Here is a 15,844-nt window from a genome sequence, read left to right as displayed (position 1 = left end):
ACACTACATCACTGGGACCCATTATACAAGCACATGGTTTCTCCTACCAAATTCTACCATTGATGGCACACAGCTCTATCAATCATTTCAACCAGACAATCCAATAGTAGCTGCATGGATCTCAGGCTGCCTGGTGGACATCTCGGCATGGATGAAGGAACATCACCTGCAGCTCAACCTGGCAAAGACTAAACTTCTCGTTTTTCCTGCCACTCTGACTTTACAGCATGATTTCATCATCCTGCTAGGTTCATCAAAAATTGATGAAGGTCATATTGTAAAGACAGCTTGATCTTGCAGGTTTGCATTGCACAGCATCAGGAGGATCAGCCCCTTCCAAACAGAGGATGCTGCACAACTACTTGCCCAGGCCCTTGTCATTTCTGGGCTGGACTATTGCAAAGCTCTTCTAGCTGGACTTCCATCATATGCAATCAAAATCAGAATGCAGTGGCACGACTGATCTACAATGAACCGCTCGCATCAAGTTCAAGACGTTGATGTTTGCATACAGAATAGCCACAGGTTCAGCACCCTCCTACTTCTTCCTCTTACGAATCAACATCCCCTCCAGAAGCATGAGATCTGTAAGTGATGCCTTGTGGTAACATCACAGAGAGGCATTTTCATTCACCTTTCCTTTTTGGTGAAATGATCTTCCCACAATCGCAGTAATTAACAGAACACCTGACACGTTATCTGACAGCAACACTAATTTAATCCCATACCTGACTCATTTGACATAAGAACTGGGACCCGAACCGCACCTGCATTAAATCTCATACATGAGGTAGAAAAAAACTCATTTATTAAAACTTATTCAAATTGTGAATAGAATAAATACAGAAAGCAAGCAAAGAGCGCTCCGTTTAATATAATCACTACAGCTGTCAATCATTATTGGACCCACAACCCGCCCGTGCTTGTCACCGTCCGGCCCTGACCCACCCTACACATAAATATTATTCCACCTATTACATCAAATATTCACCTGCGTGTACCCGCCCGCATGCAGGAATCTGGCTTCCCCCTTGTGGACAACATAATAGACAACTCTGGCCCCAAAGAGTGATTGTAAAAAAATAGTTCACATGAAAAATTTTTGAAATTTCATTGTGCATCTTCTGAGATTTCATTGTAATCCTTCTCATAAAGTCACTAAATTAACCATTAAATGTTCACCTGATTGCATTGCCGTCTGCGTGTGATGTTAGAGCGTTGTTGAGAGAGAACAAGAATGTATTGGAAATACACTTACCTGAGATCATTTTTTTATATATATCTCTGAAATATATGATAGTATATTTCCGCCCGGTTGTTTGCACCACTGTGAGGCGTTAGAGGGCGTTCCTGTGTTTTGTGTTTCTGCCTGTTGTTCTGGTCATGGACTCCATTTCCCATCATGCTGTGTTTCATTTAGTGTCTACCTGGTTCAGCTGTGCTCCATTTCCTGTTTGGTCCTGTGTTTGTGTATATTAAACCCCGGATTGCTATTGTCTTTGTGAGTTGTTGATAAGTGTCACCTCCTGTATTTCTTGTGATCCTTTCTCGGTTCTGTCATGTATTTTGGATGTATATCTCTGTGGATTATCATTAAAGGACCTTAAACTGCATTTGGACCCACTGCCTGTTTCCTACTTGTGCTCAATCGTAACAGTATTATTGAATAAAATATTAGTTAATTATCAAAGAAAGCAAAAATTAATAGCTATAATATGGACTTTTGTAAATGCTGTGATGCTCATTTCCTTCTCACATTGCTGATTTTGCCATTAACTCTTCTAACAGTTTATGCTGCTGTATATGATATCACTGTAATCCTTGACCATCAAAACATAGGGGTAGACTTCACCTTTTCTGTGTTATCATGTTTGGTTCAGGAGATATGACATAAAATACATAATTTGGTTATGGAGGAAAGTAAAATGGTCGCCATGGCAACCACAAGGTGTTTTTGTGATGGCTCCATTTTTGAAAAGGTTTAGGGCTGCAAACTATACAAGTGTTCCAAGTTTCATGCTTTTATGAAAGTGAACATTATTTTCACATATCACCTGGACTACATAGAAACCTGACCAGACCAACACGTTATGACTCCGCATGCGCATTGGCTGGTCTAGCCTTAAAAATAAGCTTTTTAAACGCTATTTGATCATAAGAAACTACATTCATGGGGCAATTAATTTCAGATTTTTGTTTCCGATTTGACATGTATAATGTCATTCATTATGATAGATCTTGTATGAGCTGCCTGGAGGCATTGCAAATATGGCCGCCGAGTGAAGAGACTTTCCTCAAAAGGGAGTTTGTTTTAAAATGATTTATTTTCATTTTAATTTTTTATGATTTAATTTTAAATAAACAAATTAACTCTCTCTCATCCTCTTAGCAGAAGAAAAAATAACTTTTTGCAGGTTTAGAATAACCTGGGTAAATTATGACAGAATTTTCATATTTTTAAAGTGACAGACACATCTCTGCTTCAAGGTATAAGCCTATAGAGTGGGGGAACTATGACGTCAGAACCCGGAAGAGTAAATCACCACGGGTTCCTTCGATTTTTTCCTGTGGGGTTTTATTATGGGGTTTTTCAATTTATGGGTAAAATAAAGCCTGTGGTAAACATAACTTGACGATACTTTTACGTTTTGTTCTACAATGTAAACTACACACACTCACAGCCCAAACGTTCTTATCTAGTTACTTATTAAAAACATACGTTTTCAAAAATGAATTTAACTGCTTCAGATTTTTAGTTTTGGGTATGGATGTGTGTAATTTACGTTGTAGAACAAAACGTAAAAGTATCGTCAAGTTTACCACAGGCTTTATTTTACTCATAAATTGAAAAACCCCATTATAAAAGCCCATAGGACAATCTCGAAGGAACCCGTGGTGAATTACTCTTCCGGGTTCTGACGTCATAGTTCCCCCAATCTATTGTTGTATTAAACTTTGTATTTTCTGTTAATACAATATTCCATACATTATCAGAACTTGGTAGACATAATTATTATATTTCTAGACATTATTAGACAGATGAATTAATAGATTATGATTAATGTTAGATCCTTATTAATTTATCATTTATATGAATCATAAATCTATACATAGTAAATAATCAAAAATGTCATATATCATATGTCAAAATGTCATTTTAAAAAGTAAAAAAATAACTAAATTATTTAGATAAAAATGGGACAAATAAATGTAGCCCTAATTTAAGCAAATTAATAATACAATTATAAAAATGCGTCCCATCCAGGTAACAGCTGCAAAACTGTCAAAAAAGACTAACAATAATTAATAATTATAAATAATCAAATTTAAAATAGCAATATTAATATGTTCTGTTGGAAGTTTACATACTTGAGTGTGACTGTTTTGGGGGGGGGGGGGGGGGGGGGGGGGGGTTTGGGGTTGGAGGTTCTTCATGAATGGGTGTCCCTTATTTTGCCTTGCTGAAGGTGGCAACCCTACTCCTATATTTACGAATATTTCATGAATGAGGCCCAATGACACCAGGTTACATGTATAATAAGGCCTAATCAGTGTATTGCTAAATGCACAACAGGCCCAGAAAATAATGCGGGTGAATCTGCAACCTGCCAAGAACTTGTCTAGGTCATATTTAACTTAAAAAATAATAATAATAAAATAAATAAATAAAAAACACTTGACATTAACATTTTCAGAACGGTGTTGTGTCAAGTCATTAATTCTGAACAAAATGTAGTTACTTGTTTGAGTGATGCTTTGTTCTCTGTCCATGTTTGGGGAAGCATGCAAGAGGTAAACTGGCAGTGGCCTGGAGTATGTCAGTTGTCATAGAGATCTCCTTGGCAACTACAGATCAATGAGAGCAACTCCACCCCCTCCCCACTTTTTGGAGTTGAACAGGGGTTTGGGGGGATATTCTTGGTGAACAGTGAGATTGAGTGGGCCTCTAATCCCTGTGTATACAGAACTGACTTGGCACCAAGCTGAAGCACTCAGCTTTCATATGCAGAAGTTTTCTTTTATTGTAAAATAAAAATATTTATTTTACTATATATTTTTTAATCTTTTTTTTTTGGTCCCTTTTTTATGTTGATCTGTCCCTCCTTTGTCTTTTAACATCTGAATTCACTACAGAATGTTTCAGCACTGAAACAACGTCTGTGTGTGTGTGTGTGTGTGTGTGGGTGTAGTCTATGTTTTTGTAACCATGTGTCTCCTCATTAACTTTGCATGACTTAACACTTAGCTAATACTTCACTATGAGCTTCCATAACATGTTATAAAGAGTCAAACAAACATTTTCTTATATGCTGTTCTTTGATTTTTCATTGATTGACTTCCACATCAACATTCACCTCACTGTTTCACCCTTTTGTGGCTGTGTTAGGTGCTGTGGGACAGCCAGAATGGGCTGAGTTTTTTCCTGACTGTGGTGGTTCTAGTCAGTCACCCATAAACGTGGACACATCGCAAACACTGTACGATCCAACGCTAATCCCCGTGCAGCCCCTGGGATACAACCATTATGGGAAGAGGACATTCACCCTCTACAATAATGGCCATACAGGTAAATTTTTCTTTTGTTACCCATTCAAATGGTCTCAGACTTAGACAGACACAGACAGAAACTATGAAACTCTGCCATCCAGTGCTTTTCACAGTACACATGGTTTCAAGCAGCTTCATATCATATTTTTATGGTTATAATATCTTTATGCCTCATAGTTGCAATTTAGCAAATTTTAGCTATTTTGTAAATATAAGGTATGACGATATTAAGATTTAGAAAATAAACATTAGATAAAGTGGCCTGAAAAAGTATTTGGATGCTTAAGTCACACTTAAAAATTCACTAATGTCTTTGCATATTGCAATGACATTTTATACGTTTGAGTGTGACTAAAGTCTGTGTCACTGAGCATAAAACCGTGTGACAGCGAAATACTGTTTACTAAATATGACCCTTTCCTTTACCCTCTTAAACATCCCTCTTGTTTTCTCACACAGTGCAGATGACATTGCCACATTGGATGAGCGTGGCTGGGTTGCCATGGCATTATAGTGCTGTACAGCTGCACCTGCACTGGGGTAGCGAAGTGGGAGTGGCTACAGGAAGTGAACACACCATCAATGGACAGAGCACTGCAGCAGAGGTGTGTGCTTGGGTTGTGGCATGCATAATACAATGTTTTGAGTCATTTTTACAGATTTGTGTGAACGGATCATTTTTACAATATTATTGTCTATATGTAAAACTTTTCGAAAAGCAAATAAAATCACATTTTTGTATAGTGCAATCATTATTGTATAAACTTACCCTGAGAAGCACTGTTTTAAGGACTAGAGATGATGTCAGGAAACTCAAAGGGGCTGATTCCAGTGTTTCAAATGGAGGTCTAGTGAGCTCTTCCAAGACAGGATAGGTCCCAGGAAGGAACAGAAATGGGACAGAAAGGTCTCAACAGTCTCGCGCCACGCATAACATGTAAGACAAGTGAATGCCTCCACAGAGAAACACTTTCAACTAGAATGTGCTCAGCAGCAATTGCTGTCACTAAAAAAGTTAACGGGGCAATGCCTGCAGAAAGACACTCGTAAGGGAACTCCAGCACTGAACCAACAGTGCAGTGGGTCTAATTTGCAAGTCTAGCACCAGAACTCATATAGCTTCTATTTAAGAGCATATAACCTCCTTTTGGAGGGAACCCTTGCATTAAAAATGGGTTCCTTCACCCCAGGTGAAAAACTGGAGACAGCCATGCCAGCATTGAGTGTGAGTCAAATACTAACCCTATAATGGGGCAGTCGTGGCCTAATGGATAGAGAGTTGAACTTGTAACCCGAAGGTCGTGGGTTTCGAGTCTCAGGTCCAGCAGGTGGGAGGAGTGAATAACCAACACTCCAACCTCAATACCACGACTGAGGTGAGACCCTTGAGCAAGGCACCGAACGCCCAACGCCCAATGGCTGCCCACTGCTCCAGGTGTATGTTTACTACTGTGTGTGCACACTTGGATGGGTTAAATGCAGAGCACAAATTCTGAGTATGGGTCACCATACTTGGCCACACACCACTTCCCTTTCCCTTTTCCCTTTCCTAAACTCTGCAGTAGAACACGCTTCTGAGGATCCATCCCCAAGCTTATATTTCACAATTGATTGAGAACATGCAGTCTTGACACCGACACACCAAATCCGAGGACTGTGCTAGAGTCAGCCAATTGAAGAGGAAGGTCAGCACATGAATGGTCTTGGTAAGTTTTGCCCCCAAAACAAACCTTAGAAACTTCATTTGTAAAATCTGATTGAACTAAAGATCCATCAGATCAATGGTCTCTCAGCCTAATCTGCGCCATGACATACTTCTTGGGCAGCATCCTGAAACTGCACTTCTGAAGAGTGTAGTACAATCGACGCAATCCAAGATGGGCATAGACCCCATCCTTTTTTGGCACCTGTAAGTGCCGGCTGTAAAAGCCAGCCTCTTTTTGAGGAGACAGACCTTTTATGGCTATTCTCTTAAAGGATTATTTCACTTTCAAATGAAAATTTCCTGATAATTTTCTCACCCACATGTCATCCAAGATGTTTATGTATTTCATTCTTCAGTCGAAAAGAAATTAAGGTTTTTGATGAAAACATTTCAGGAATCTTCTTCATATAGTGCAGTTCAATGGACTCCAAATGGTTGAAGGTCAAAATTACAGTTTAAGTGCCGCTTCAAAGGTCTATAAATGATACGAGATGATAAATAAGGGTCTTATCTAGCAAAACGATCAGTCATTAAAAAAAAAAAAAAAAAATGTATATCCTTTATAAACACAAATGCTCACCTATTCTGTGATGCATGGTCATGATGTAATGACGTTGAAAAGGTCATGCAAAGATTCATAAAAAACTGTTATATTCACTTCTTCTGTAGATGAAGCTGGATCACAAATGATTCGAGTGAACATAGACGCATTTAGGCAGATCGCGGATCGGTGCATTCACTTCAAAGTTAAAGTAACGTTAATCCTCTGGCTCTCCAGCGGCTCAGATATTGGTAGTAAATGATGACTGCTTTATTCATTATTACATCCAACAACAAAGCACTTCAATCACTTAATCTGAGACATCTTGTCTTCCCCTGCACCGGAGTCGACACAATGGTGGTTGTCTTCTTTAAGTAGCTGACAACAGTTACTTGGCCACTTGAACCTAAATTAGAAAGCATGGCCGCTTGTGTTGTGGGGAGAGTGCCTACAGTTTCTACAATTGCGACATGAGATATGAGAGGTATAAAGTTGTTTTTTGCCTCTGCATGAAGCAGACTGCCTTGGTCAGGGCCCTGAAGTAATTGAACAGCAGGGGGAATCTATTCTACAGGAAGAATGATCAAACTTGGCAAAAGAGAACCAGCATGAACCATGGGGCCACCACTCATTGTGACCATATTGTTACGGATTTGTGACACAAGGAACTCTGAAAGCCCGACCCCCCCCACCCCGATTCGCTCTCTCTATCTATTAATAGAGCATGGGCCGGATAAAATGGCCACCTAAAGAAAATCGATCTGAGGAATGAAGGTACAGACACTTCCTTATGAGACACTGGTGACGCAGTGCCTCAAGGGGCCACAACAGTGCCGCCAGCCAATAAAATGTTGTGTTCCTATTAAGGTTTTAGACAATAAAAACACATCTGAGGGCACTCCCATATAATCAACTATGAACAAAGAATTAAGTGAAAATTGTCTTCTTTAAGATGCCTATAACTCAAAGACACTCTATTTCTTTTCTGTCAGCTCCATATTGTCCATTACAATACAGAGAATTATGCTAATATGTCAGAAGCTAAGAACCAGGAGAATGGCGTCGCTGTGTTGGCAATCCTAATTGAGGTGAGTTCTTTGCTTTTACTCTAACCATATTAATATCCACATATTATTATTTTTTATAAATTTCCATCTGTATCTCATTCAGTTGTTTGCTTTCTCAGGCAGGCGAGGAGATTAATCAAGGATATGGCAGTATTCTTAACTATCTGGGCCACATCAGATATGCAGGCACGTGTTTGTGTGCATTTTCTTGTACTGTTGTGTTCAAAATAATAACAGTGTGTTTAAAAAAGCGAGTAAAGCTCAAAATCCATATAATATAACTTTTACTTCAATACACACAAATGCACTGGGAACATTGCACATTCTATTCCAGTGTTCCCCCTACCATTATTTTAGGGGGGCAGCCCTAAAGGTCAAGTTAATTTTATTTTCTCTATAGCGCCAGATCACAACAGAAGTCATTTAAAGTTACCTTTCCTATAGAACAGGTCAATATCTCGTTCTTTTATTAAACAAACTTAATAGCCTTATGTTATTTATCGTATTTACATGAGAGAATGTCATTTCGGTTTCTACATTACATAGTCGCGCTCTCTGTATCGCGCACAGAGGAGTTCCGCCCTGACATGCGCGCGCACACAAGTGAGCACACTTCCACTTGTATTTGTAAATATTATTGTAAATATATTTAAATATGAATTCTGCGTGTCTCTGTTATGAATGGCGCAGACGCATGTTTTTTTTACTACTCCTACTGAAGTGCGCATGCCGCTTCCGGTGATATTAGCATCTGCCGTCTCACTAATGAGGACATAAATACATGAACAACATCTCCAGAACTGCTCTGAGAGTCCCTTCATGAGCATTTGACCGTTTCATTTGAGTAAAACTATCCTCATCACATTATACACAGAAATGTAAAGGTATAGAGAATGTGAAGGTGACGTCACACAGCATAGAGTTCTGGGAAACTGCTTTATTTATCGGCCATTTTGAGAGGATCGCGCTGCCGTTCCGCTATTGAGTTCAGGGCAGTATTTAGATTTTCTGTCGTGATTGTTGAAACTCAAAATATGAACTTTAAATACTGTCTTAAGCATTTTCTTCATTACGATTTCTAAATGGACGAAAACCCTTAACCTGCAAGTAAACAAGTGCATTAATATTCTGGCCTCATCTCCATTTCTCTTTAGCATCACTGTCTTACTACATTAAACCAGCATTTTACATTTACATTTACATTACATTTAGTCATTTGGCAGACACTTTTATCCAAAGCGACTTACAATTGGGGAATACAAGAAGCGATTCATCTTGAAGAGGCAATCAGACAGAGGAAGTGCTTGTAACACCAAGTCTCAGTCATTGTTCAAATAAGTACAAGCTATCAAGGGAAGCAGAGAAAGATAGAGGGAAAGATTAAGGTTTTTTTTTTGAGTTTAGGATGAAGTCAAGTAGTGCCAAAAGAGATGAGTTTTCAGTTGTTGCTTGAAGATTGACAGGGATCCAGCATTCCGTATAGGGGTGGGAAGATTATTCCACCAGCCAGGAATGGTGAACGAGAATGTTCTGGAGAGTGATTTTGAGCCTCTCTGTGATGGTACCACAAGGCGTCGCTCACTAGCAGATCTCAGACTTCTGGAGGGGATGTAGATTTGTAATAGTGAGTGGAAGTAGGAGGGTGCTGAGCCTGTGGTCATTCTGTATGCAAGCATCAGTGTCTTGAACTTGATGCGAGCTTCCACTGGTAGCCAGTGCATGGAGATGTAGAGAGGTGTAACATGGGCTCTTTTGGTCTCGTTGAAGACCAGTTGTGCCGCTGCATTCTGAATCATTTGTAGAGGTTTGATTGTGTTTGATGGCAGTCCAGCCAGAAGAGCATTGCAGTAGTCCAGCCTGGAAACGACAAGGGCCTGGACAAGAAGTTGTGCAGCATGCTCTGTCAGAAAGGGCCTGATCTTTCTGATGTTGTGTAGTGCAAACCTGCAGGATCGAGCAGTCTTTGCAATGTGCTCTTTGAAGGTCAGCTGGTCATCAAAGATTACACCAAGATTTCTGACCGAAGTTGATGGGGTAATCATTGATGAGCCTAACTGAATCGTGAAGTCATGCTGTAGAGTTGGAGTGGCAGGGAAGACAAGAAGCGCCATCTTTGCCAGATTGAGCTGTAGGTGATGTTCTTTCATCTATGCCGAGATGTCCGCCAGGCAGCCTGAGATCCGTGAAGCTACCGTTGGGTCAACTGGTTGAAAAGAGAGATAGAGCTGTGTGTCATCGGCGTAGCAGTGATAGAAGAAGCCATGTGCATGTATGATGGGACCTAGTGATGTAGTGTATGTGGAGAAGAGGAGGGGTCCAAGAACCGATCCCTGAGGAACTCCAGTGACCAGTTGATGTGGTTTGGATACATCCCCTCCCCAGGCCACCCTGAAAGACCTACCGGTGAGATAGGATTCTAACCAGCGAAGTGGAATCCCAGTGATGAGAGGGGTAGACAGGAGGATCTGATGATTGACAGTGTCAAAAGCAGCAGAAAGATCCAGCAGAATGAGGACTGATGATTTGCAATCGGCCTTTGCAATTCGCAAGGCTTCAGTGACTGAGAGTAGCGCAGTCTCTGTTGAATGTCCACTCCTGAAACCTGACTGTTTAGCATTCAGTTTGTTGTACTGTGAAAGAAACAGTGAGAGCTGGTTGAAGACAACTCGTTCGAGTGTTTTCCCTATGAATGGAAGGAGAGAGACAGGTCTGTAGTTTTCTAAAAGAGAAGTGTTTAATATAGGTTTTTTGAGCAGTGGAGTTACCCGAGCCTGCTTGAATGCTGTGGGGAAGATGCCTGTGAGGAGAGATGTGTTGATAATGTGTGTGAGTGCCGGTAAGAGTGTGGGAGAGATAATTTGGAGAAGGTGTGAGGGGATTGGGTTGACAGGACATGTTTTAGGATGGCTGGAGAGGAGAAGTTTGGATACTTCTGCCTCGGTGAGGGGACAGAAGGAGAAGATGGGAGTTAGAGCAGTGGAAGTGGTTGATTGGAGGTCCAATTTTAATTATATAAGTGTGCTTGTGTCTGTCTGCTGAATGTGACAGTCTCTGATTCTCCTCCGTGGCCATGGAAAAAATTATATTTACATTGACAACAATTATACTTAATTAAAACCTTCCCAACAAAGAAATGGGTCGACTTCTGTCAGCTTGTTGAACAAACACTTTATTTGGATAATCTACCATCTGATGGCTGTAGCAGCAGCCAGTTTTCAAGCTTATCAGATCAAAGTAAACGAAATTCTACAAAACTTAAGAGAAAAAAAAAAAAATGGAATTATAATGTGAAGCGATAAAATAGCTTCCCTGCAAACGATCTAATGAAGAATGTGAATATTTAACTTAAAGGTACAAACAAAACAAATGATAAGCAGGTATCTGTATTAATTTCAGCATTTGTATCAGAGGGTGATCCTTTCAAAATGACGGCGGCGCCCCAGCTTGCAATGCAGCGTGACATATACCCCTTTTCCACCAAAGCAGTTCCAGGTGCTAGTTCAGAGCCAGTGCTATTGCCGGTTCTTAGTTAGTTCGACTGGCGAGCCCTTTAAGAACCGGTTGCTTTTCCACAAGCTAGAGAGCCAATACAGAGCCAGGTCTTACGTCACTGAATACGTTTCATGTTTCGGATCACTAGCGCGGCACAACAGGCATCTGTACAAAGCATCAGCGCCACGCAGATCGATCGATCGGCACACAACACACTAAAGCACCGCGAGAGCGATCCAAAAGCATAAAGAGCCGTCTGCTTTCCAGTCGCTCCCGCAGCACCCTGATGTGCCTCGCACCGACCGGTCCGCGCAGTGCCAATCTATCCCGGACAAGCCTAAACAAACTATCAGCAATGGGGGACGTTGCGTTGCTATTGATGTTCATGGCTTTGCGAACCTACATCGGCATCCAAACACGGCGAATCAAACGTGTTAGCGTTTAGCTGCTATTTCAAATATGGCGGTCCAAGTTTCTGTTCGTCTTGTTGGTCACGGTAACCCCGCCCCCAGCTCCTGACGCAAGCGGTTCTTGTCGAAAAACAAAGAACCGGTTTGAAACTAGGCTCTGGCTCCGAACCAGCACTGGAACTGCCTTGGTGGAAAAGGGGTAACAGATTCACATTCTCTATTCATGGCAACCCGTCAAAATAAAAGTTCGGTAGGCTACTGCTAAAATTATTTAAACCTTATTTTTAAGGGATAATCATACAATATTTCTTCAATGTTTTTAATTGTAATTTTAAATCCCCTTTATTTTTCAAAAAATAAAATTTGTTTAATTTTCATTAATTAAAAGATAAATTAAATGAATGTTTCATGCCTTAAAAATTGCAACACACAACACAGAATTTCTGAGGGGGAAAAAACATAGGGCTATTGTAAGAGTTTTTTATAAATTTATGTTAAATTGTTCACGTTTCATGATTTTAATTAGCTAGACATGCTTTTTGATTAATACAATTTAATTTAACCATCAAAAAAGGAATCCAAAAAAATAAAAACGGAATCCAACCCCCCAAAGCCGAAAACCTAGGGGAAACACTGAATTCTGAAGCAAATTTCTTATTACTTTACAGAAAGTGAAGAAAAAGGAATATTAGGCTGTTCAAAAAAATGCAAACTAAGTCAAACATTTACTGTATAAAATGAAAAATGCTTGAAGATTTAGCTTTCTTGTGAATGACTGAACTAACATTTAGGGTAAACCTACCTATTAAGCTCACCACAATCTACATTGAGACATTTTTAGTGCACAAGATATTGGTTTCAGTACAAAAAGTTATGTTAAAATATTAATCTCTCACACAAAAATATTAAATTTTATTTTAAATGAAAAAAGCATTTCAATTAAGATATACATCATTAAATTCAAAAAGTCTGGCTGTGCTTAATGGGTACATTTTTGTACCCTTTAAGCACACCCCTGCTCCAATTAAGCTCACATCATGTTTTATTAAAAAATCTTGCTTATTTTAAGGAAATTTGTTAAAGAATAATTGTAAAAATATGTTTTTGAAGGTACAAAGTCAATCACAAAAAAATGGAACACTAAAACCAAGCAACAAGGCATTCAAGGCGATCAGTTATTTATTCATAATTAAGTGTCATTTAAGCACATATCAACATCTAGATTAGTCCACTTTCAGCTAAGTAACATTCAAAAATCAAATAAAACAAACCAATAAAACATTTAATTCATGGGGATGAACACAGAAACTAGCCTCATTATGAAACCTCTTATTAAATGGATGAAAACATATATATAGTCTCTTAAGACTGGAGTACACTGCCTGATTTTGCCCTGATTTTTCACAGATTTATAGTCTGGAGACGTTGATGCTAGTTGCCAAAGATCAGAGCCAGTCTGCAGATTTGAGTTGACAGAATCCATAGAAAATTGATTAACTTAGTGACAACCATTAGTTAATATTTAAGGTCTGTTTATGAAGTATTTACATTGACGTTCAATGTGAAAGAGCTTAAAGAGAGCACACTGAGCTTAATGGAAGCAGCAACCATTTTTAATACATTTCATGCAATATTTATTAAAATGCTAAATAAATAGTCCAGATCAAGTATTAAGTTCATACATATTTTAATATGAACAACTATTATTTACAATATCTATGAAATTATACTTTTTCTTATTGCTGTCACACTGAAGCTGTGTTGTTTTATAGTAGTGTACCCTTTAAGCTCACCTCAAAATAATATTAGATCTTAAAAAATTACAGCACTGTAAAACCCCAGACCAGCAATAAACTCAATTTATAATATTATGGATGTAAAAGTATACAAGCAAATAATGCCTGTGAAGTAGTATATTAGCGTAGCACACAATCTTATACAGCTAGTCAGCTAACTGTGTTCTGTAGCATCTGCGCTGTGTTGCTAAAACTATCTTTTGGATCTAATGTAATTATTTCCCACATCCATGTTCAAGGTTATAATATGCAAAAGTTTGAACATTAATCTCTTAATTTTACAATAAGTAGTGAAACTTACCCAAAACAAAGGCTTAAACATCTAAAAAATGCACATTTAAGGGGCTCCTCTTTTGGTGAAAGTTTTTAGACAGCTTTCAAAATGGCCGCCAGACAGAGTGAACACATGGAGACTCATATCTCAGTGTGCAATTATCCGACTGACTTGAAATTACAGGAGGTATATACAGTAGTAACAAACACATTAATTGGTTAAGACATCAAGTAGGATAAAAATTAATTGTGCTTAAATTAATTGTGCTTCAGAACATTTAATTCTCTCCTCTGTCCCCCTCCTCCACCTCCCACCACTTTGATAACCGCTGACGACTTTGCCTATTTTTTCACAGACAAAACTAGAACAATCAGTAACCAGTTTTCAACTCCACAGGACCTCCAATCAACCACATCCACTGCTCTAACTCCCATCTTCTCCTTCTGTCCCCTCACCGAGGCAGAAGTATCCAAACTTCTCCTCTCCAGCCATCCTACAACATGTCCTCTCGACCCAATCCCCTCACACCTTCTCCAAACAATCTCTCCCACACTCTTACCGGCACTCACACACATTATCAACACATGTCTCCTCACAGGTATCTTCCCCACAGCATTCAAGCAGGCTCGGGTAACCCCACTGATTAAAAAACCTACATTAAACACTTCTCTTTTAGAAAACTACAGACCTGTCTCTCTCCTTCCATTCGTAGGGAAAACACTCGAACGAGTTGTCTTCAACCAGCTCTCGCGGTTTCTTTCACAGTACAACAAACTGGATGCTAAACAGTCAGGTTTCAGGAGTGGACATTCAACAAAGACTGCGCTACTCTCAGTCACTGAAGCCCTGCGAATTGCAAAGGCCGATTCCAAATCATTAGTCCTCATTCTGCTGGATCTTTCTGCTGCTTTTGACACTGTCAATCATCAGATTCTCCTGTCTACCCTCTCATCACTGGGCATCACTGGGATTCCACTTTGCTAATTTGAATCCTATCTCACTGGTAGATCTTTCAGGGTGGCCTGGGGAGGGGAGGTATCCAAAGCACATCAACTGGTCACTGGAGTTCCTCAGGGATCGGTTCTTGGACCCCTCCTCTTCTCCACGTACACTACATCACTGGGTCCCATCATACATGCACATGGCTTCTCCTATCACTGCTACGCAGATGACACACAGCTCTATCGCTCTTTTCAACCAGATGACCCAACGGTAGCTGCACGGATCTCAGGCTGCCTGGCGGACATCTCGGCATGGATGAAAGAACATCACCTACAGCTCAACCTGGCAAAGACGGAACTTCTTGTGTTCCCTGCCACTCTGACTCTACAGCATGACTTCACGATTCAGTTAGGCTCATCAAGGATTACCCCATCAACTTCGGTCAGAACTCTTGGTGTAATCTTTGATGACCAGCTGATCTTCAAAGAGCACATTGCAAAGACTGCTCGATCCTGCAAGTTTGCACTACATAACATCAGAAAGATCAGGCCCTTTCTGACAAAGCATGCTGCACAACTTCTTGTCCAGGCCCTTGTCGTTTCTAGACTACTGCAATGCTCTTCTGGCTGGTCTGCCATCAAACACAATCAAACCTCTACAAATGATTCAGAATGCAGCGGCACAACTGATCTTCAACGAGCCCAAAAGAGCGCATGTTACACCTCTCTTCATCTCCTTGCACTGGCTACCAGTGGCAGCTCGCATCAAGTTCAAGACACTGATGCTTGCATACAGAACTACCACAGGCTCAGCACCCTCCTACTTCCACTCACTATTACGAACCTATATCCCCTCCAGAAGTCTGAGATCTGCTAGTGAGCGACGCCTTGTGGTACCATCACAGAGAGGCTCAAAATCACTCTCCAGAACATTCTCGTTCACCATTCCTGGCTGGTGGAATAATCTTCCCACCCCTATCCGGCATGCTGGATCCATGTCAATCTTCAAGCAACAACTGGAAACTCATCTCTTTTGGCACTACTTGACTTCATCCTAAACTGAAAAACAA

The 15,844-nt window shown here is 40.0% G+C and overlaps 1 protein-coding gene across 1 annotated transcript in view; it reads left to right on the top strand.

Annotated features, from left to right (window-relative positions):
- The window catches only part of LOC306887875 (carbonic anhydrase 14-like), a gene marked incomplete at both ends in the record, with an annotated part of 55,866 nt that overhangs the window by 11,470 nt on the left and 28,552 nt on the right, over positions 1 to 15,844 (top strand). The window contains 4 exons of the mRNA XM_079445879.1: positions 4,388 to 4,567; positions 5,008 to 5,153; positions 7,787 to 7,882; positions 7,981 to 8,059. Coding sequence (XP_079302005.1) covers positions 4,388 to 4,567; positions 5,008 to 5,153; positions 7,787 to 7,882; positions 7,981 to 8,059 — 501 coding nt within the window. The remainder of the gene's footprint in view (positions 1 to 4,387; positions 4,568 to 5,007; positions 5,154 to 7,786; positions 7,883 to 7,980; positions 8,060 to 15,844) is intronic.

This window comes from Barbus barbus, assembly GCF_936440315.1.
Source record: "Barbus barbus genome assembly, chromosome: 21".
In the NCBI taxonomy this organism is placed as follows: Eukaryota; Metazoa; Chordata; class Actinopteri; order Cypriniformes; family Cyprinidae; genus Barbus; species Barbus barbus.
Note: the sequence above shows the minus strand (reverse complement) of the source record. Positions and strands in the feature narration are given on the sequence as shown.